General features: G+C 43.2%; 1 protein-coding gene across 2 annotated transcripts; it reads right to left on the reverse strand.

Moving 5' to 3' along the window:
* Positions 1-652: 652 nt before the first annotated feature.
* Positions 653-18,926, reverse strand: CIDEA (cell death inducing DFFA like effector a). 2 transcript variants are annotated; one of them, XM_033087873.1, is made up of 5 exons: positions 18,782-18,926; positions 11,381-11,525; positions 10,427-10,573; positions 3,259-3,440; positions 653-1,112 (listed from the first exon to the last, which is right to left on the reverse strand). In XM_033087873.1, exons 1-5 carry the CDS (start codon positions 18,817-18,819, stop codon positions 965-967), a joined length of 660 nt encoding a protein of 219 aa, XP_032943764.1. In that variant the 5' UTR covers positions 18,820-18,926; the 3' UTR covers positions 653-964. The 2 variants fall into 2 exon arrangements, with proteins under 2 accessions (XP_032943764.1, XP_032943765.1); XM_033087874.1 differs by lacking the exon at positions 18,782-18,926 and adding an exon at positions 18,463-18,672.
* Between the last annotated feature and the right edge of the window lie 4,346 nt (positions 18,927-23,272).

The following is a 23,272-nucleotide window of genomic DNA, read 5'->3' on the forward strand; positions in this document are numbered from 1 at the left end:
CTCTCTCTCTCTCTCTCTCTCTCGCTTTCTTGCTTTCTTTGCTTTTCTTCCTTCCTTTCTCTTTTTATTTATTTATTTTTAATTAAAATTTATTGGGGTGACAATTGTTAGTAAAGTTACATAGATTTCAGGTGTACAATTCTGTATCACATCATCTATAAATCACACTGTGTGTTCACCACCCAGGGTCAGTTCTCCTTCCATCACCATATATTTGAAAATAACTCAAATTTGGTGGGAGTATTTGAGGTTTTTTTTTTTAATTAGTTTCAGATGCACAAAACAATGTAATAGTTAGACATTTATCATTTATATTCTTCACACTGTGTCAGCCCCCCTCCCCCCATCCACTATCCCTCTGATATCACACATCTTTCTTTCTTTTTTTAAAGAAAAAGGCTAAAAGTGCTGTTTAAAGACCTTCCATAAGCTTTTGGGTCCCTTTGAGCTCATTTCAGGACCCACATTAAAAAAAAAAAAAAACCCACAGTAACATTTGACAGCTCCTTATTTCTGCTGCATAAGTACTAGTAAAGACTTAAAAGTGATTATTATATCTGTTAGCAGAAGATTTCTGGCTGAGTTTTGCTTCTCTATGAAAGTTTTGCTGGAAGATGAAAGACACACCAGAAAGTATTACACACATTAAAAGTAATTCTTGTGATTGGTTTATTGCAGGAGATGAGGAGACAAAAGGGCCTAATGCATGTGCATGTTGCTCCTTAGCCATCCAAGACATTCCTGCTGTTGTGTCCCTTCCTCCCCAGATGGGCCCTGACACGTCTCCTCCCCTTCAGGGCATCCTATATCATGTGCCATCAAGCCTCTTTTCTTTCACCTGGGTACCACAGCAGAAGTGACAGACAGCCTACAAGTGCACATGTATATGGTATATCAGTGAACATGAGCATCTTCAAAATTTGTCATTTGAAAGGGAATGTATGGGTCAAGGCCAGATGAGCCCCTATGCAACCCTGAATTTCTGCCTGGAGTGTAGCCTGGGAGAAGTCTGCTCTTCCGTGTCACCCAGCACTCGGAGCATGTGCTTGCCCGTGTAGATAAGAAAATGTCCGGTCACCTGGGCTGCATGGGACAGGAATCGCAGCAGGCTCCTGCAACAGAGAGGACAAGGGCAAGTGTCAGGCTTGGAGTTCTGGGCCAGTGAGGAACAGAGGGCATGGGAATTCTTCACAACCCGCACCCCTTCTCTATCAATCCAGCCTCCTCCCCAAACATGCTCTCAGAGCAGGCCGTGCTCACATCCCCCATCCCTGCTGGGCTCACTAACATGCAGATGCTGACTAGGGAGGTCTCTGCATTTCTGGCGAGCTCCCAGGTGAAACCGATGCCACTGACCGGGACGACCTTTCCACTAGTCACTTCCAAACATGACCTATCGTTCAGTTACTAGAAAGTGCTGAGTAGGCAGACTATGCTTCTGAGAGTCCACACTATGTCCTATCCTTTGGCTACTTGCTTATTCTGGTGGCCTGGGGGTGTGTGGGGCTTGTTACTGAAATCTGTCAAGTCAGGTATGAAAGGAGAAGTTAGGCTGAAGGAAAGTCTTACAAAAACTGCAATCGTGATCCCACGACCCGCTTTGCTTAGGGTGACTGGGACATTCCAACTAGACCTTTTTGTGGTATCTAAGTCCTAAGGCTGAGTCTGTTATTCATGTTATTTCAGACTGAAAAAGTAGCTCTAACTAAAATTCTTATTCTCTACCTAGTCCAAAGCTCAAGGGTTTCATTCCAGTTTTAAAGGTTGTCACTTCATAAGGACAGCCAAATCCGGGGCTCAATTGCACTACTTGAGACAGCCCTCTGCTCCTGGCATCCCCCCATGGGGCTCCATCAGGTAATGTCTTTGATTTGGGGGTCTTTGTGACTTCTCTGGCTATTTGTGGTATCATTAGATCTATCAGATGCTAAGAAATAGTGACAAGAAGGCTGAATTTTGGGTGATGTTTACTTCCTCATTACACTTTTCTAAGTTATTGTAACTCTCTTGCCTTACTTTAATAGTCAAGCAATATAACTATTTTCTCCCATTTCAGCAAGAAGAGGAAGCTCTCCTGAGTCAAGATTTCAACACTAGGACAATAACAGTTGTCTAGGAGTCAGCTGCTGATGGTTCTAAGTGGGAAATGGAGGCCACGCAGAAGCTACTGCCAGGCTGACCTTGTGCCGGGGCCTGGAGACCTGTTAGAGGAGAGCAGTCTCATTTCCAAAGCATTTCCCCATCTGGCTATGCTCTGGGAAGGTCAGAGCAGTCCTTCTGGGACAGTAGAGGGAACGAGCCAGCACCCTCCGAGAAGCAGACAGAGCCCTGCCCAGAGGGGCTGTACAGAGAGACTGGAGTCAGCAGTTGCAATATTTTTAGATCACCTTCAAAGACTTTCTGCCAGTGTCAGTCTCTCCTTCCATCCATCCCTCCACAGAGAATTAGTGCTGTAGAGGATTAATGACAAATTCACTGGAGGGCTAGATCTAGGTGTATTTACAGCTCGTGCAATCATGAAGAACTTGGAAGTAACCTCATTTTAAAGATGATGAAACTGAGGCTCAGAGATATTAAGTAACCTGTCAAAGGTCACACACCTGGTTGCTCAGAGGCAAGGCTGGGAGGGACTGCAGGTGTCCCTCTCAGTCCAGGGCTCAGTGGCAAGGTTTCCATCCTGGCTATATACATGGAGTGATTCTGGTGATTTGTTCAAATAGGTTGGGGTACGGATTGGGGATCTGTCTTCTATGGGCTTCCCTAGGATGCTGTGTAGCCAGCCCGGCCCCAGCCATGTTCCCATGCCACCTTACCATTAGCTTTAAGTTAGCAATAATACAGCAATATATGCAAAAGAGGTTTGCGTGGCTACTCTGTACAAACCAGGTCAGAATCTCCATGGCTCTGGGTTTAGTGTCGTTGCTTGGAATTAATGTTTTAAAATGCACAGCTCTAGTTTATAAAAGAAATTTGGTTCTTCTTTATATTTATTAAATTTTTGTTTCCATTGTATTTAATGGTCTCTGGAGAAAAAAATATATTGTGGCTCAAGACTTTCTGTTTTCTGAAATAAGTTTTGCATAACAGTTAAACTTCCATGTGACAATATGAATTAAAGTGAACTTCAATAGCTACTGGTCACGTCAGGGCCTCCTTGGGGCTGGGCCCTGGGAATGCAGAGGAGCAAGTTGGGGACAGCTGCCTGGACTGAGCCACGTGCATTTTCCAGACCCCAAAGTTGACCCCGAAGACTGTTACCTTAGCAGGGCCTTGAGCCCCGTACACCGGAAGTCATAGGACACCGAATACATCTCATACATGGTGGCCTTCACATTGAGGCAGCCGATGACATCTTTGGGACTCAGCTTGTACAAGTCAAAGGTGACTCTTGCTATTCCTGATTTCTTTGGCTGCTGGCGAGTGGGGACGTAGGTACTACTCTAGAACAGTGAAGGGAAGAAGAGACTTGAGGATTACCCCTTGTATGACATGCAAATCCTGTAATTCTGGTTCTATTTAGTTTTGACTGTCAGTTTAAAATCTGTTAGTGACTAAGCTGCTAATTATTTGAGGAGTGTTTTTACCAGAACAATATGCTTATGCTGCTATCATGTCGAAACCCCTAAGAAAGTATCCTTTTTAAATCTACACTGAGTTTAGTTACTCGGGATGACTGATTCAGCTTCAGAGCTTGGGTTTCAGGACCCAATGATCAATAAATGGTTGTGCTGTTGACACATGGTATTAAGAGGCACTCACACTTGTCACTGAGGGCAACCATGGTGACTTGATTGACATGGACGGTCTTATGACTATGACACAGTCTGCTTAAAGAGAAGCAGGCAGCGATGTTTCCCTTTTACAAGAGATTTCTGGGCAGAAAGCTTCAGAATCACATGGTTACAGTAAGGGGCAATATGAGAATTTTCCCAGGACTTTGGATGAAAGCTGACTTCTTGGGGGCACTGAAAGCTGTTTGGTTACAATATCCACTCTCAGTCTACCTGTAACATCACAGACTCTTCAAGTTGGGAGGAGAAAGTCAGAGACCTTTATAAACAGCACTGTAATATAATTTTCCACATTAAAGCTTTGAAGAAATAAGAAGAGAGAAGAGCTGTCCCAGAGTACAAATGCTGGGCCCAGGGGCTAATTATCCTAGGGTTTGCTTAACACAGACCTTACAGTATTCAAGATTCAAATTTACATAAATCAATAGATACAAAATCTCACAAACCTCTGGAGTTGGGAGCAGCCGAGGCTATGAGTGTTAAATTCATAACGACAGTAATCTACTATCTATTGAAGTTAAAACATAAATTCTCCAAAAAGTAACCAAACCCTGGAGCCTCTCTTCTTTCCCCACCCACAGAACATAATGCCACGAGAACTTCTGGTCATCGCCCATTGTTTAATGCACAAGAGGTCCTGCTTCTTCACTTTAGGGGCACAAACTCTCCATCATTTAGGAAACATTATTTTTAAAAATCAAGATTGCAGAATTAAAAGGGGTTTTCACCTATAATTCTACTACAACTCTTTTTTGTTGCCTCTTGTTCCTTTCTGCCATGTGAAAGTTTTATCTTACTTTCTTGAAATGTCTTCCTTGAGTCTTGATCTTAAATCAAAATCAAGATGCGCTCACACAGCTATTCTGCTTGTGACCTAACACAAGGCGTATGGCGTTTTATAACTTGCTAAGGAAGAAGGCAATGATTGCCTCTCTGTCCTCTTTCTGAAAGTGCTTTAAGGAGCTACTTCCTCACAGGCTTTCAGGCATTTAGACTGAAGAAGGGAGACCCCTGGTGGCTGTTTCTTGGCTGGACGTTCTCATCCAAGTCAAAATTTGCCTCACTGGTAAAAACACCTCCAAGTTGGGTAGAATCTATAATCAGCTGTGAGGTGTCCATTTCCATCCTGAAGGAAGATGGTTGAAAAGTGGAAGACAAGACTCCAACCCAAACTCACATGTCACCCAGGCCGCTAATAGGCTGAGATGGCTTTAGGCCCCTCCTTGAACTGTCACCTCACAGACTTATTTGTACCCTATCAACAGACCTGTACTTCAGCTCAGTATCCCAGCGCCCACCCACTCTGGGGGCTTACACCTGCCACATATTAACCAATTCCCGCTAGTAACTGAGTCTCTCATACATAAACACAAACAAAAACTATCCTTCCCATCTGAATTAGTTTCCTATTGCTGCTGTAACAAATTACCACAAATTTAGTGACTTAAAACAGCATAAATTTATGTTCATGCTCTTACAGGTCTGAAAGTTCTGAGTACAAAATGAGCCTGCAGGGCTGGTTCCCTCTGAAAGCTGCAGGGGAGACTTGGTTTCCTTGCCTTTTCGGGCTTCCAAAGTGGCCCCCAGGCCTTGGCTCATGGCCCTTCCTCACATCATCCCTTCTCTTTTCTTCCGGCCCTCACGCTGGCCCTCCTGCATCCCTCTTACAAAGGCCCTGTGATCACCTGGCCCGCTGGGTAATCCAGGATCCGCTCCCCATCTCCAGAGCGTAACTTAATCATATCTGCCAAATCCCTTTTGTCACAGAAAGCACCACATCCATAGGTTCCAGGATTAGGACAAGGACATCTTTGGGGGCCATTATTCTGCCTACACCTTCCTCAAACAAGAAGCAGTACAGCCCAAGATTGTCTTTTCTTGATTTATCTAATTGACCCCATGGTCTTCCAATCTACTGGCATGATCATGGCTTTAAAGATACTTTATTTTAAATGTTATGCTTTTTATAATTGGTCTGTACCTTTTCTTCTTTTAGTTAGAAAAGTTATGAAGTATTTGCCATATATAGGAGTGTACATATATGTAAAAATAAGAAGCAATGAGATGATGGGTGTACCCACTCTATATAAGACAAAACATCATCACCCTACATGCCTTTCCCAATTATATTCCTCCACCTCCCAGGAGGAAGCCATCTATGTTGTACATCATTCCCTTATTTATTTTTAGCATATGTGTATCTTAAACATTATATAGATAATTTATATATATATATATATATATATATATATATATATATATATATATATTGAATTATCTATAAACGGTTAAATGCAGAGGTTCTCAAAGTGTAGTTTGGAGATATCTGGGGGATCCTGAGACCCTTTCAGGGGATTGAGAGGTCAAAACTATTTTTAGTTTTAAGAAGCACTAAGATGCAATTTGCTTTTTTGTTCTCATTTTCTCACAAGTAGAGGTGTTCTCCACTGTACATTTGGGAAACCTGCATAACTCAAAATCAGTATTTTCTAATGACTAATGCATGATGTTACAAAATCATCCCTGACAAAAAGATCCATTAATGTACAAGATAGACCAATGGATTCCAATGTAACAGAGGAGGAAAACTTCACAGATGCGCCTTCACATTCCACACTGCAGCTAGCCTTTTTGATACCACCGTTTGTTGAGTTTTGGTGTAGTCTCAAAGAAGAATATCCTTCTAACTTCTTTTTTTCTTAATTTATTGGGGTGACAATTGTTAGTAAAGTTACATAGATTTCAGATGTACAAATCTGTATTACATCATCTATAAATCCCATTGTGTGTTCACCACCCAGAGTCAGTTCTCCTTCCATCACCATATATTTGATCCCCCTTACCCTCATCTCCCACCCCCCACACCCCTTACCCTTTGGTAACCACTGAACTATTGTCTGTGTCTATGAGTTCTTGTTTCTCATTTGTTTGTCTTGTTCTTTTGTTGTTTTTGGTTTATATGCCACATATCAGTGAAATCATATGGTTCTCTGCTTTTTCTGTCTGACTTATTTCGCTTAGCATTATACTCTCAAGATCCATCCATGTTGTCACAAGTGTTCCTATATCATCTTTTCTTACCACCGAATAATATTCCATTGTGTATATATACCACAACTTCTTTATCCATTCATCTATCGAAGGACATTTTGGTTGTTTCCACGTCTTGGCCACCGTAAACAAAGCTGCAATGAACATTGGAGCACACGTGTCTTTATGTGTAGATGTTTTCAGATTTTTTTGGGTAGATACCCAGGAGAGGGATTGCTGGGTCATATGGTAATTCTATTCGTAATTTTTTGAGGAACCTCCACACTGCCTTCCATAGCGGCTGCACCAGTCTGCATTCCCACCAACAGTGAAAAATATCCTCAATCATCTGTAAAGATCATTAAAATACTCTTCCTTTTCCAACTACCTATATATGTGAGGTCATATTTTATTCACACACTTTTATCAAAACAATATATTACAACGGATTGAATATAGAAGAAGATAGGAAAATTTAGCCATCTTCCATTAGGTGAGGCATTAGAGAGATTTGCAAAAATCCAAAACAATGCCACTCTGCACTGAATATTTTTGTTTTGAAAATAGTTCTTTTTTCATAAAACTATGTGATTTCTATAACTTGTAGGGGTTATTATTTTTAATGAAGTAATAAATGTTTAAAACTTTCTCAATTTTAATTTTGAATATGGAAAATATCTATAGGTTAGTTTCTCAACCTCAGCACTATGACATTTGGGGCCAGATAATTCTTCACTGTGGGGGCTGTTCTGTGCATTGTAGAGTATTTAGCAGCATCTCTGGTCCCTACCCACTAGATGCCAGTAGTATACCCCTGTCCTAATTGTAACAATCAAAAAGGTCTTCAGGCATTTCCAAATGTCCCGAGGTGCAAAATCATCCCCAGTCAAAAAATCCTGATCAATGAGTATGGATTCTATTGATATAATCCACACAAAGAGAAGCTATTTGGATTATTAGTTTTGAAGAGTGTAAAGGGAGATCAAAAAGTTTGAGGACCATTTGCTTAATGTGTCATACTGCCATGTTTTCACTCAACATAGTTGATGAGATTTATCCATATAGATAGATGTACTTCATGCATTTTCATAGCAGAAGAGTATTCCATTCAACGAATATACAGTAGTGTGTTTATGTGTATTTACATAGAAACACATAGCTGGTTATTGTGTGCTGGGTAAATATCTAGGAATGGACTTGCTTAGTTCAACTCTATGGAATAAAGGTCTGTTGTTTTAAATAGTTGTTGGTGGGAGCGTAAGAGAGTTCATTGCTCCATATCTTAAAAAATGAAAATAAGTCAGACAGAGAAAGATAAGTACCATATGATCTCACTTATTTGCGGAATCTAAAGAAAAGAATAAGTGAATGAACTAATCAGAAACAGTTTTAGAGACAAAGAGGAAAAACTGAGGGATGCTAGATGGGCGGGAGGGGTGGGGGGTGGGGGGGAGGGTGAGGGGATTGGAGGGCAGTCGGTGACCACAGGATGGCCACGGGGTTTGAAAATTAATCTGGGGAACGTAATTTAGTGGTTACCAGAGGGTAAGGGGGTTGGGGGGTGGGAGATGAGGGTAAGGGGGATCAAATATATGGTGATGGAAGGGGAACTGACCCTGGGTGGTGAACACACAGTGTAATTTATGGATGATGTGATACAGAATTGCACACCTGAAATCTATGTAATTTTACCAACAATTGTCACCCCAATAAATTTAAAAAATAAAATTAAAAAAAAAATGAAAAAAATTTAAAGCGCGGGCCCAGTGGCTCAGGTGGTTGGAGCGCTGTGCTCCTGAGGTCGCCGGTTCGAACAGTTGTGGGCTACCATGAGCAGCCGTGGGCTACCATGAGTGGCAACAAAACAATGGCTCGAACTGGAGTTGGCGGAGAAGGGGAAAAAAAGAAAAAAATTCAAAAGCCTAACAATAACAAATCTAATGATGGTGTGAAAGAGTATCTTATTGTGGTTCTAACTTGTTTTCCTAGTCACCAATGAGGTTGAGCATTTTTCCTATGATTTATTGTCCATTCTGCTGATGGCTGTCCCTGTTTTTTGCCCATTTTTCTATCAGATTGTCTGTTGTTTCCCTTATTGATTTGTGTGAGTTCTTTAAATTGGCCGAATACTTATCCTTTGTCAGGTTATGTTGAAAATACCTCCTCCCCATTTGTGGCTTATTGTTTTACTCCTTTATAGTATCTTTTGATGACAAAATTCTTAATGAAGTTGAATTTACTATTTAAAAAATGGTTTGTTTGTTGAGTCTTGTTTAAAAAAATAACACCCTGAGGATGCCTTTTAGACATACATTAGATCTTCTCAGTCATGCCTCCAACTTCCATCCTGTTTTCCAGCTCTCTCTTTTTGTTACAGCGTGGGAACCTTCTTTAGACATGTCTCCAGGTCTTTTATTATTATCTTTAGTCCTGTCTGAGTCTTCATTTATTTTAATTGCTATATTTTTCATTTCTACAAATTCTATTTGATTTTTCCAAGTCTATCTAGTTTTTTATTTCCTCGTATTCCTTCTTACTTTAGATTACTTTTTATATTTCTTTGAACATTTAAAATATACTTATTGTCTACTGTGTATCTGATGATCCAACATCTGAGGTATTTGCAAGCCTGACTTTGTTATTTCTGCCTGGGACAATGTTCATTCCAAGCCTATTTGCTCCTGCTAGTCACGTGGGGGAACATCAACCCTGGATCTCTGGGGCTGGAGGAAGAGACTATTTGAATAAAGAGAATTCAATGAGTAAACTCCTTCCACTGATGCTTCCTTCCTGAGTCTCTATAAACTAAACTCCCAGCTTGGGTGATTTTAGAATCAACAGTCCCTAAAACTTCATGAGGGCAGCTGTCCCACAGATTCTCAGGAGAGACCTTTAAGATTCTCTACTTTATGTCGGCATCTCTAATCTGAACCCCACTTTCTGTTAGCCCAAGACTTTGTCTCCTGTCCTCCCAGCATCCATCAAAACTGAAGCCCTTAGTTACTGAGGTCAGTGGATGCCCACGGGATGAGATGCCAGCTTCAGTGTTTGCTTTCCTCTATGGATTCTGACTCCCATAAAATTTTTGGCCTTTGGGGATTTCCCTTTCTTAAAGGTCAGTTAGGCATATAAAAAGGTGTTTCAATATTTTGCTTAACATTTTTAGTGGGAGGATTTTCCAGAATATATATATATTCTATAGTTTTCCAGAAATAGAAGCCTTTATTTCTATCTCTTTACTTTTCTAAATCACACACACACACACACACACACACACATCTAATTTCACTGGCTATGTTAGCTTGCCAGCCTCCTGAGGACAGAGACAGTGAATGGTTAACAGGTCATATCTACAGGCTTTAACAGTATCTATAGCTACTCACTGGCCAAAGTTTGTCTCTCAGAATTATTTGCTTTAAATCATACAGCCCAAGTTCACAAAGATGCTACATTTCCTAGAAAGACTTATAAGAATCCCTTTGAGGATAGTAGACCCAGTTATTAGGTGAATATAAAGGACATATTTAGAAACTGGGCAAGTCAACAACAAAGTAGGGAATTCACTTTTGTAGGTAAAAGTCTGCCCAGTAGCTAGGTTTACTTACCGGTGTCCACTTCTGTCCTTTTTCCAAGATCATGAAATGTGTGTTATCTCCCAAGGTCTGAAAGAACTCTTCTGTGTCTACCATGGTGCCATCTTCCTCCAGCACCAAAGTGACCAACCCGCTGGTGATAAGTAGGGCATCCAGAGTCTAGGTTGGCAACACATCAGAGACAGGGAATGAAGCAGGAGATTCCACTTTGACCATTCACAGTCATTGATTACATTATAGTTTCAGAAGAGCTGGCTGATTTTGATTGAATTTTAGTGGTCAAGATATACTTTAATTGGCATCTATGATTCAGTCTTTGCTTGGAAAAAGAGAAGTTACAATTTTTAAGAGACCTATCTTCTTCAGAGATTTCAATGACATGAGATAAATCATTACGTTTAATAATATTTACAGTTTCTAAAATTACCTACTTATTTCGACAAATAAAAATCCAGCACATTCGATATTTAAGGAACCTGAGTCTCACATGGTGTATTTGAACGTCTATCCTGCTTCAGAGGCTGCATGCTTGCTGGACACTCGTTTCTCATTTCCATGGGTGTCTCTGTCTAGGTTACGCCTCCATGCGATTCTTATTAGGTGATCTAGGACACTTTTAGATTAAGGACTATTCTTCCTTAGCCTTTATAACAAAAAACAGATTTCTAAAGTCTGTTGCTTCCCCATATTCTCTCTTGTCAAAGAAATAAAGTTACATTCTCAACTGACGACTGTTTTTATGTTTTTTGTTTCTGTACCTAAATCTTTTATGGTACAGATATGCAATGTTTCCTTTAATTCTTTCATTCCCCTTTAGCCACTTAGAAATGCCCCTCCTCACCCCTCATCCTACCCCCTCCCGACTCTCCAAGGCCAAGACATGGACCTTTCTGTCTCTGCATTGGCTTAGTACTCAAGACCCTGGGCCTTCTGAGAACTGGTGTGAGGCACTGCCGCCCATGGTACCTTGCTCAGGAGCTCCTTCAGACTGCTGGCCATCACTCCCCGCCGGCTGCTTCTGTCATGGTTGGAGACTCGGAAGGGGCGAGCTGAATGCATGAGGGGAGTGAGCAGGACTCTCTTTGTCTGTGATCCCATGAATGTGAGAGGCCTGGAAATGGAGGAGAAAAGTAAAAATTATATTTGACATCACTTTTTAAAAAGGTCTTTAAAGAAAGTTTTGAAGTACAAAGAAATAAAACAATTTTAATATTTGCATCTAAAAGAAAGAAATTCAATGGTTGGGGATTAAAAATTCTATCATCCATCTATCAACCTATCTACTTACCTACCTACCTACCTACCAACCTACCTCTATCTCCCAATATCCAAGGAACAAACAAAAAAATACATAAAATTAAAATCACAACCATCATTACACCTATTTTATCAGAACATTCAAAGTCCTTGCAGTAACTAGTTGAGAAGAAATGATAAAGACATAAAACTCAGAAAAGAAATAAGAATTATATTCTGCAAACATGGGTTTTAAAGCTGAAAAATCTAAAATGACTTCTAGAGACCATAGAGTAGCTAAGCGGAGTTTAAAAATTAGACACACACACACATATACACACACGTTCCATATTTGTACAATAAGACTAAGCCAGAAATTGAAAAACTAGATATTAATCATTATGGCAATAAACAAATTTAAAAAATTAACTTAGGATAAATGAGGAACAATAGAATACTATAATAACTGTGGTTAGAATAAAAAGAAGGAAAATAACTTTGGGCCATATGTCACATGACACTTTGAAGTGTTTGAAGTGTTCCACATTTATAAAAATTTCTCTATTAAAAAAACTAACATGGAGGAAAAAAATAACAGTAGCAAAACCAAATCAAGACTTAATTTTCTGAGTTAAAATCCTCACCACTTGGTTATTAAAGTTTAGTTACCTAGCAGCTATAAAAAAGCAATAAAATGCTGATAAGGTGCTTACTACTTTAGAAGATATTAAATAAACACATATTTTGCTTTATAAATATTAACTCACTTAATCCTCAGAAACTCTGTGATAGTCCTGGTTTTCTCAATTTGCAGATGAGGAAACCAGGCTAGTGACCTAATTTCCCACAGCTAGTAGGAGCCAGAGCTGGGATTCAGCTCCAGACACCATTTCTCTGCCTCATGAAGGTCATCTAGATACCACACGCTACTAGTTACTAACTAAAGAATGAGAAAAGTTTGCATGTTATTAAACATATAAAGTTTTGATAGCAATTAAAGAAATAAGAAACCAGCTTTGACACACCACAGCATACTTTTAGACCAACATGCAAGAAGTTCTGTAAAAACAACTCCATGAGGAGAAGCAGATGTGCCTTGCTGGTGGCACTAGAAAGTGGTTCAGTTTCTTTGGAGACCAGTCCAGCAACATATAAAGAGCTTCCACCCAAGATTGTGGGCTTTTTCACACTTAAGAATATATCCATAAAGAAATTATTCAAAAAATATAAACAGAAATTAGCAATGATTCAGGCAGATCTTGCTTCGTGTTGGACGCTGTGAAAAGCAACATGTGACCTCATTTAAATCCCCCCAGCCCCTGAGGAACTATTTCCTATAGCTGTACTGTTTGCACACCAGAACAGAGCTCACCAATTTCAGGTGCTCAAATAGTTGCTGACAATTTGGACTGGTACTTGTACAGCGAGATTGCTGAGAATGACACAAAGGACAACCATGTAGAAGATACAAAGTGAGGATATCACTGCTTTCTGACACAACAGTTTCTCTAGATTAACCCAATGAAGGCTAAAATTTTAGAGAACACCCATACTGTTTTCAAATGCCTATAACCTAGAATTTAGCACTTTACTTTTCATACGTACATAGTCATTTATCTATACTTTATTTTCCCAACTATTTCCCATTGGAATTTCCTTATGGACAAAGCCTTCTTTGTTGTATCTCCCATAATGCCTAGCTTAGTTACTAGGCACAGAACTTTTACATAGTATGTTGCTTAACTTGAAGCTCTATAAATGGACATAAGTGAAAATTCAATGACTTGCCAAGTAATTTGCTATATGAAAACCTGATAGTATTGTAGTGTACCAGCTCTCAAACAAATTCGTGTTACCATGTTTCAGGAGGGTCGCCATAATAGCACATCTGTGCCTCACCCCTACGCCTCACCAACAAATTGGCATTAGCAAGAATTTGGCTTCAAATATATTCAGCCAGCATCACATTATGCCTCAGAAGTGTTCATATCTGAGCACTTGCTGGAGCCAGTGATGTGTTAACTCTTTACACATGTTAACTACTTATTATCAAAACTTACAAGGAAAGTATTAGCCATTTTCTCAGAAGAGAAAACTTAGGCTTAGAGTGGTTTCTCAAGGACACTCAGTTAATAAGGAAAAGAGGTGAAAGATCATCTCTCTGAACTTCAAACCTCAAGCAGTAAACATCAGTTAGGAACACCGTGAGGAAGAGCTGCTTGATGGCTGAAAGGACAACAGCATTCTCTGTTCACATCCTCAGCTCCTTTCCCTTTAGGCCACCAGAGTCGCTGTACACTTTGTTTCCAGGGAGACAACTGCAGTGGGATTGTGCCAGGTCAGAGGTCTCCAATGCAGGCTCCCCGTCAGAATAAGAGAGATTCACTGAGTAAGTCAGAGCCTGAACCAATGCAGCCGTGGGATTGGCATCAGCCTCTGAACTTTTGCCCTGATTCCAAGCAGTTACGCCAGGTTCCTTGGTTACACAACACGATGAACAAGATGCCCACATTCTGATGAGCTGATGCTACAGAGAATTCGCTCACAGTCTCGTCGCTGTGACCTGGTAGACAGGGCAGCGAGGATTGTCCATATTATGCTGTATATTTAGAACCTGGCTTTGTTCTCAACCTAATCATAGCATCTGAAACTTAAACTTGCTGGCAAAGTCCCTATGAGGAGGACAGAGAGAAAGATATGAGTTCTGCTCTGTGCTAAACACTGTATGCATTAGCACATTACCTAATAACTTTACAGGACAAGTATTACAGTTAAGGAAAACTGAGGCTCAGAACATTAGGCAATTAATAAGGTCAGAGTTAGCAAGTGCAGCACAAGGGTTTGAACCCAGCTCCTACTTTCGCACCATGGTGCCTGCCCTACCAGGTGCAAACCCTCCTAGAGTAGAGGGGAACCTGGACTTCCACTGGCAAGAGCCTCTCCTCCCCCGCAGCAGGAAGTCATTGCCATTGCCCATGTTGGCCTTTTAGAATCTATGCCTACCAAGGCCAGGGTCTGTCTGTGCACTTTTTACTTCTCCACAGCACCTAAACCCCTACTGGCATGTGATCTAGTCACTGAGTAAAAGACAGGCTAAAGACAGTAAAAGACAAAAATCAGAGATATGGGAGAACAGAGTTCATGTCTTAGAATCTTAGGTCCAGGCCCTGGTGGTCAATGGCACACATTGTGGGCATGAACAGCTTTGACCTAGTTAGTTGTGGTTCCATATCTCCTCATTGGCAAACACTCACACCTTAGTAAGCACCAATGCTCCAGTGACCTAGCACAGCTGATAATACAAAGTTCTTTATTGTCTTTTAACTCTGACAAGATAAGTGCTGGCAGTCATTTCTGGTTCTCTCTCTTCACAGTGCCCTTAAGGAAGTTATCCTTAATGAAAAAGGACATTGAGTCTATTCTTCTTCTTACCTGTAATGTTTCCTAATGGAAAACTGGGTCATTGTTGGAGAAAAGGCTTATGGAGCACACATAACAAAATATTTGAAGACAAGGAAATTAAATTCTGCCATTCTTTTCAAGGAATAGGATGAGCGATTTGATGTGCCAAATTATGTAAAAACAAGACTATCTTATATACAACATAAAAAGAGGTTAAATGAAATTTTACATATACTAGACCTATTTAACAAATACTATATGAGAGCTTAATCTGCTCCAACTGCTCCAGCACAGCAGGATTAATCAGCTAGCTACATGAACAAAGCAACATATTAATCCAATTCACTTTTGGTCTTCTTAACAGAATAATTTATGTCACTGGCCATTAGCACAATGCCTAAAGTGTGTTGCTATTCTTCTTCAATTTCTTAATATACCAATGTTGAAATAGGAGCACTGAGAAGCCTTAGAATTCTGTTTTTAGACATAACATACATCAGTCACCTCAGAGTCCTGGGAAAGTACAGATGACCATATGAAGCAGGAAAGGAAATAGCTCACCAAAAGGAAAACAACAACAACAACAAGGAAACAGGGCTGTTCAAGGAAATAGATTGTTTCGAGGAAATCAAGACAATAAGTTAGACTTCATAGAATTAATCTTGAAAACCGTGAAGGGACATATCTCCCAGAAGTGAGGGAAACAGAGAGTCTTTGTGTCCCTCACCCCCAAGGAACTGAGGAGTCTTCAACTTATAAAAGTGTGCGAAATAAAGTGACAAACACAGACTGACAGTGGATGTGAATTTAACTCCAGTAAAACAAAGCTAACCCCCACAGGTAATAAGAAAGCATCTTTATCCGGCCCCCTACCGATGGATGTTTATTCTGAAAGTGCTGGAGGAAAAGGCAGTCCTAGGAACAAGGTCTGTCTGAGCCAGAGAAACATTTTGGTGTCAGCAGTGATGAGGTGGCTTTATATAGCCAGGTAAGGTACTACCCAGGAACTATTCAGAGTGAAATGATGACTGAGGAAACCCCACATTTCATTGCTAGGTGGAAAAGGAGTACTATCCATATGAAGTAATAAAGAACAGACAGGGATAGATGATGTATGTCAACTGAGCACTATTGCCAAAGCCAAGAGTGACAATGAGAATGTTAAGAAGGGAAGTGGTGGTGGCAAATATGGGAACGCAGAGAAATAAGACAGCTTGGAAAATATTCATCAGCTCTGGCTAGGTCTCCATGAGCTGTAGAGATTAACTTGTAGAAAATTCAATTCATTGGTTATATCCCTAAGACGACTCTGGTAAAATTTGTACTGAATGGCAGCTAGACAAAACCTAGAGTTTCTTGTTCAAGAAAAGGAAAGATGTACTAAATATCTACAAAAGCAACTATTTTGCACAAAACATAGTACATCAGCTTTATAACAACTTCAGAGTTCACATGAATGTTATCACCGATGGGACACAAAGACAGAGCAGGCTTTGTCTGGGACGACACACACCTGTGGACATCTTTGAAATCCAACGTATGCTAAGAGACATCAGGCTGCTTTCATTATGATGAAGGCCTCTAGGGATTACAGACGATTAACAAACTAATGACTGGTTTAAGATTTAATAATTTCTTATATGTAGCTGATCTTAAAAAAAGATGGGCACCGTGATTAAGTTACTTCCTTGGCAAAAATGCAGTTACATATAACAACCAACAGAATCAGGACATACTCTACCAGCTAGTTTAAATTAAGGAGCACTGAGACAGAAGTCCTGCAAGGCCATAAATTACCACGGTGGCAGTCACCTTGTTGTGGCTCACATAGATCATCCTGGACACGGTCTTAAAGAAGGGCGGGGGGGGGGAAAAAGTGTGTTCCTTTCAACAAGTGTTACAGATTGTCTTCTTCCAGTTTAGTTTGGAAGCAGGTAGATTCCAAAGAACTCTAGCAGCTCAGTTCGGAAGCAGGTAGATTTTCAAAGAACTATGACAGCAGTGTATCCCAACAAATAGTCACTCACATCTAGAGTTTGCCAAGTTCAAAAGGAATGTGTTTCAGGAGATTAGATATTTCCTTATGTTTTGATTTGCCAACATTTCATAAGCAAGTTGCTTCCACCACACACTTGACCCTGTGGAAACCTCACACAGATACATTTTGGATTTTGGAACACTGTTGTAGGGGTCAGATGCAAGGGCAGGGCCATCCTTAATTCTGCAGGTGTTGCCTCCTCCTCCTGCTCCAGGCAATACCAGTCAGGAGTCAGTGCCTTCTACTCGTTTTTAAAACTCAGCCAGGAGCTCCTCAGTGTCCAAAGGACCGCGGAGAATGGGTGTTTGTTTATGGGAGAAAAGTTTGGAGGATGCACTTGAACTCCAAATTATTCACAGTTGTTACCTCTAGGAGTGAGAGTGGGAGGTGGGTGGTACTGGAAGGAGAAGAAGAAAACAGGAAAGAAAGCAAGGGTCTTTACCTTTATGCTTAAACCATGTAAGAGGCATGAAATCAAGTCTGTTTCTCACCTTCCCCAGGTTTCACTCCTTGACTTCCAATTTTTGTTTTTATTTGTTTTTGAAAAGAAAGCCAGTGCCTGACAAACTGATCACCCTTACATTTTGGCAGCTATTTTTCTAATCTTGAGTACTATATACAGCCCCCTTTAAGCACCCAAGTTCAGAAACCTATAGATCACACTAGTTTTGTAAAGTGATTCTGTCTTCCCTTCGTATCAATGGGATCAGTCACCTCTGAAAACCCCCATTTTAAAGTACTCAAGTCTTTTCCATCCTCTTTGAAGTACTTTGAAAATCTTCAGAGAAACACGATTCCTCCTTAAATCTATAAAATTGCTGCCACGCAAAATCTTTAGGCTCTTACGAACAAGGATTGGTTTGGTAAGTCAGGATGTGAAATGAGACCAAAAGGGGGAAAGGAGTGATGTCGAGCCTTCAATAGCGCTACGCGTGGAACCGGGCAAAGAGGCTGCGGGATCCTCGGGCCTCTGATTCCTCCCTGGGCAGAGTCATCGCCTTCGGACGCTGCGAAGGGGGGTGGGGGGTGGGGGGTGGGCTTCTCTCCAAACACCCCGTTACAACCTAGGTGGGCTCAGCGAGCAGGGGTCAGGGAGTGTTCAGGGCCGGAGACGCGCCCCGGGTCAGCCCACCCTCGCTTTGGAACCCAGAGACCGCGCTCACTGCGAGGGCTAAACCTGGGCCGCCCGAGGCCGCCGAGAGTTCCCACTAGCGCCCCTCCCCACGCCCCAGCTCCGTTCACTATACGCAGGACCCCGAGAAGCCCTGTCCCTATGCACCATGGAAGTGTTGCTCTGAGTTCCCGAGATGGAGTCCTTATTTGCACCCCTGGCTGCTGCCAAGGCAAGAGATGCAGCCCCTCCCGCACTCACCACTGTCACCTGTCTCGCGGACGCCCGCACACCTCAGGTGCGCCACACCTGGCCCTTGAGGCCAGCCAGAGGAGGAGGAGGAGACGCGCGGCGGGCTCCGGTTTTGCGTACAGTGACCGCCCGCGGCGTGGGCGGCAGGGATACGGGTGAGTGTGCCCGGACCTGAGCCTCGGGGAACGCGGGGATGCGGGGCGCATGGGGTGCAGAGCGTGACGGGGCGCAGCAGGGAAGGGAGGATGCGGGGCACTCCGGGACGCGGGGTGCGCTGAGCGTGCCGGGCCGCAGGCGTAGTCCTGAGCCCCGCTAGCACCGCACTTGCCTGATGAGGGCTCCGGCGTAGTCCCGGGCTGTCTCCATCGCTCAGGTCCCCTCTCAGAAGCCGCCTACCCTCCCCGGCGCCGCCTCTTAAAGCGCCTCTGCCCGCCCCGCCCCGCCTGGCCAACCCTCCGGCCGCGGCCTGACCCCCGCAGGGCAAGGACCTTGGCAATGGGCTCGCCTCTGCTGAAGGTCGCAGCTTAACGTTCTGGGAGCTCCAAGGGGTCCTCGCCCCTTCGGGCCCGCTCAAGAGGAGGGGCTGTCCAAGACTGCTGCAGAGAACGGTACCGGTGACCCCGGAACCCCAGATGTTCCGCAGGTCACTTTATAGTCGCGTGCCAACATATTTACTTCTCACTTTATGGAGGTTGGGTCAGATGGTGATATCACCAACCCCGACAGCATGGCCTTGGCTGTGGAAAGGCGATGTGTTGTTTTAAACCTAGACCACAGGTGGGGAGAGTGAGGCGCAGGATGTGTACATTGGTGACCCCCAGACGGTGCCCAGTCAGCACTGGGGCTGGAACCCCTGACGCCAGGCTCCAAGTTCCTCGAGCCAGCTGGTTTCTTGCAGAAGTGAGGACGTTGCCTCAGATACTGGTACACACAGCTCTTCAGGTTCTCCGAGGCGCCTTGGCTTCCTTCTTGTTGCCTTCCCTCCGTATCATGGGCATTTGGGGACAGTAAGAAGGGTATGCGGAATGGCGGGGTAAAGGAACCATTTGGACTTCATTGACAATTTTTTTTAGCTATAGGTAAGGGACTTTCTCAGAGCAAGGAAGGAAAGAGGGAACCGAGCCAAGGCTGAAGGCGATTCTATCCACGTCATGCTTGCACAGACATCCATATGAGAAGATGAGGTTCCGCATGTTTTAGACCTCTGGAGGAGGGTGGGAATAGCGCTTGTCAGGGAGTCAATCGAGCTCTTAAAATTGAAGCAGACGTCTCTTGAGCAGGTTAAGGATTGGAACATTCCCGTAATTCTAGCCTTTCGAACGTTATAAACTCTCAAGGATAGAGATTTGCTAGTTCATGCTCTCCTGCACATAATCAAGTGATTGGTTCTACGAATTATTAGCAACTGCTGACTGCCCTATTGTGAGCCATATTTCCAAAGAGCTGTAGCTTGACCTAAAACTCGCTTTTCCTGATTCAACTGGGTTTCAGCACATTGACTTGATTGCTTAAATCATGCCCCCTTGTGCCTGCCCTCCTCCTCAATTGAACTCACGGAAACAAACACACACTTCTTCCCCTTCAGAGTTACTGGTGCCAACACGCCTCTTGACTTGCAGGAATATCGAAGCCAAAAGCAATTTCCTTCCAGAATCCTGGACCCCACGGAGCCTGCTGGGAACTCCCCAGCTCCAGGGCTCACAGAAGAGGGGTTGGGAGCGTGGGGGTGTTTCCTGGCCAGAGCCACTAGATCAGGCCTTAGGAGACCATTAGCTGCTCCTCCACTGACACCCTGCTACGGCCTGAATGTTTGTGTCCCCCGCCCAATTCATATACCGAAATCTTAATGCCCAATTTAATAGTATTAGAAGTTGGGGCCTTTGGGAGGTGCTTAAGTCATGAGGGTGGGGCCCTCAGGCATGGGAGTAGCACTTTATAAAAGAGGCTCCAGAGAGATCCCTAGTCCCTTCTATCACATGAGAGGACAGCCAGCTATGAACCAGGAGCAGCGCCCTCACCAGAACCAGACCATATGGCACCCTGATCTTGGACTTTCAGCTTCCAGAACTGTGAGCAATACATGTCCACTTATAAGCCACCCAGTGTACAGTATTCTGTTAGAGCAGCCAGCTCAAACTAAGACACACCTCCAATTTGATAGATGAGAAAATGGGTCCACTCAATTCAAGCCAACTCCCCTTTTAAAAACTTTTTATTGTGAAAATTTTCAAATATAAAGACATTACATGGGCACCCCAGTGCCTGAATTCAACCATTGTTAACATTTTGACATATTTGTTTGTTATTTATGTGTATTTTTATTTGAATCCTTTCACATAAAATCTTTCAACTTGCATCTCTGGAGAAACAAGAACATTCTCATGTATACTATACTGACGTTATTATACCTAACAAATTAAAACGATCTAGTAGCACCTTGTCACGTGGGGTCTCTGGTCCTGCTCCCCGCACAAGAACACAGGATACAGCGAGGCCAAAAAGGAACGCCAATGAGCCACAGACAGGGGAGTCATACCACTATATTCTTGCTGGCGGCTGGGTTGGAGACACAGGAAGGAAGCAGGAGCCACATGATCTGCAACCTGCCAACCACTTCTCTGCCAACCAACCCCACTTGCTAGCTGCAATCCGCTGTCCATTTCTCTGACAACCAACCAACCTCCTAGTGTAGCCACGGCAGTTATATTAATGGCTAATGGCTAACCAGTAACAGCTGATGGCCAACTATTCATAGCTGATGGCTACCCAATCACAGTTGATGGCCATTTACTACCCAAGTGAGCACCTTTCCAGGTGAGGCTGAGAGCCTGGAAACTGCTCTCTGGGACTCCATCCCCACACTCCTAATACTCAGTTAATAGTCAAGTTCCCCAACCATTCTGATTTATTGCCACCTTTATGCATAAGGCACTGTACCCATGTCTGAGATACAATGTAGTCAACCCATTCTGGAGCAGTGAAGGTCAAGATCACAGGTGATTCTCACACATCAATAACCGATCAGGGCAACAGGTGCTATTCATTTACTTATTCCGAGGGTCTGGAGAGCCATCTTTGGTCAGAAGCCATTTAGTAGAGGCTTATTAATGACTGACTGAATGAATGAGGTGCTGTGTTAGCAGTAATATAGGAATGCAAATTGCAAAGGGAACAAAGTAATGAATTCTGCCCAAAAGGTGTCCAGGAAGGGACAAGCATGAGTGAGGTAAATAGTGTTTGGGGGTGGTTGTGACTATTCTGCACTGCTTTTAGGAATACCAGAGGCACAGAGGGACAATAATGGCATGTCTGGCAGTCCTGTGTGTGTGTGTCTGGGGGGGGGGGAGTTCTAGAGGAGAATGATACGAACCAGTTGCGCTTTCAGGTCAGAGCAAATCTGCGTAGCTCTGAATGCACAGTGGGTATTACTCTTAGTAGGGAACCAACCAGAGTTGCAGGGTGGTGTGTTCAGACAGATTTGAGAAGAACATTCTGGGGTTGACACAGAGGCCAGACTGGGCCAGAGAAGCCTGTAGAGGATCCAAGTAAAAGAGTCGAGGGTCAGACCTGGGCATTGACAGTGGGCATAAAGAGGAGGGAGGAGCTAAGGAAGATTTCATAGGACGTGGTAATGAACAAGCAACAGAGAGAGCAGCTGAAGGTGACTCCAATAGTTTTAGTTTGGGAAACTGTAGAGGTGACATGCCCTTAATTGAGATGAGAAATACAAGAGGGGAAGCACGTTTGTACTGAAGTTGAAATTACGTTGAAACCCACGGGCCTGTGTACCACACTGGGCAGAGATGTGGAGCAGACCCATAGGCCTGTGGGCCACACTCAGATGTGTGGGCTGACACTCAGGGAGAGGCCGAGTTGGGAGTCAGTGCTAGTCAGCTACCTGCCTGCTCCTACGTGGGATATGTGTCATACAAGTGGGTGGCTCACTCCCCCGCAGCCCCCTAGGAGGGTGTCTGGAGAGGGAGAAGAGGGCAGGGCATGTTGTGCTTCAAAGGGCTTGGCTTCAAAGCCCAACAGAAGGCCAAGAAGAAAATGGGTTAAGAGGCAGAGTATGCCTAGCTGTTCCGGGAGGGTGCCTGTCCAGCACATTTCCATCTTCCGTCTCTCACACAGATAAACTCCTTTCTCATTCAACATCATTTAGTTCATCTTTATTCAGCAACTACTATGTTCTAGTGCAGCCAAGACTAGAAATCTAGTGTTTTGTGCTTAATTTAGCCATAGTTGACACAGTCCCTATATTCTGTGTGTGTGTCTCCAACATTGCGCCTCAAGGAGGACTTCCAGAATGCTGACCTTTCCAGCTCCCTGCAGTTGTTTATGGGGTTGACGCTACAGTTGGCTCGGCTCCTTCTCCAAGGTGGGGCTTCCTCATCCTCTCAGAGTCCTGGCAGGTGATTGACAGAGCACATGCTCTGGAGCACAGAGACCTGGGTTCCTAGCCTGGCTTTACCTCATTCCAGGGGGGTGACCTCACCCAAGCCTCAGATCTTCATCTGTAAAAAGGAACAGGGCTGTCTGTCTCATAGGGTAGAGGAAGAATCAAATCCTGTGCGGGCTGGGCTCGTCTGGTGCAGTGCCCAGCCCAGAGTGTCCTTCTCTTTCCATTCTGCTTTACAGCAAAGCTTACTGATGAAAAAAATTCCACATATTTATCCATACTAGTGTGTAAATGAGTGCTATCCCACTCAGCAAACATTTACTGAGCATCATGCTAATTATTCTGCCCCCACCATCCATTCTCTGGCCAGCCCGTGGCACTGCACGAGAGGTGCTTCGCCCATTGGCTTCCAGTTGGTTT

This window comes from Rhinolophus ferrumequinum, chromosome 19 (assembly GCF_004115265.2).
Source record: "Rhinolophus ferrumequinum isolate MPI-CBG mRhiFer1 chromosome 19, mRhiFer1_v1.p, whole genome shotgun sequence".
NCBI lineage: Eukaryota > Metazoa > Chordata > Mammalia > Chiroptera > Rhinolophidae > Rhinolophus > Rhinolophus ferrumequinum.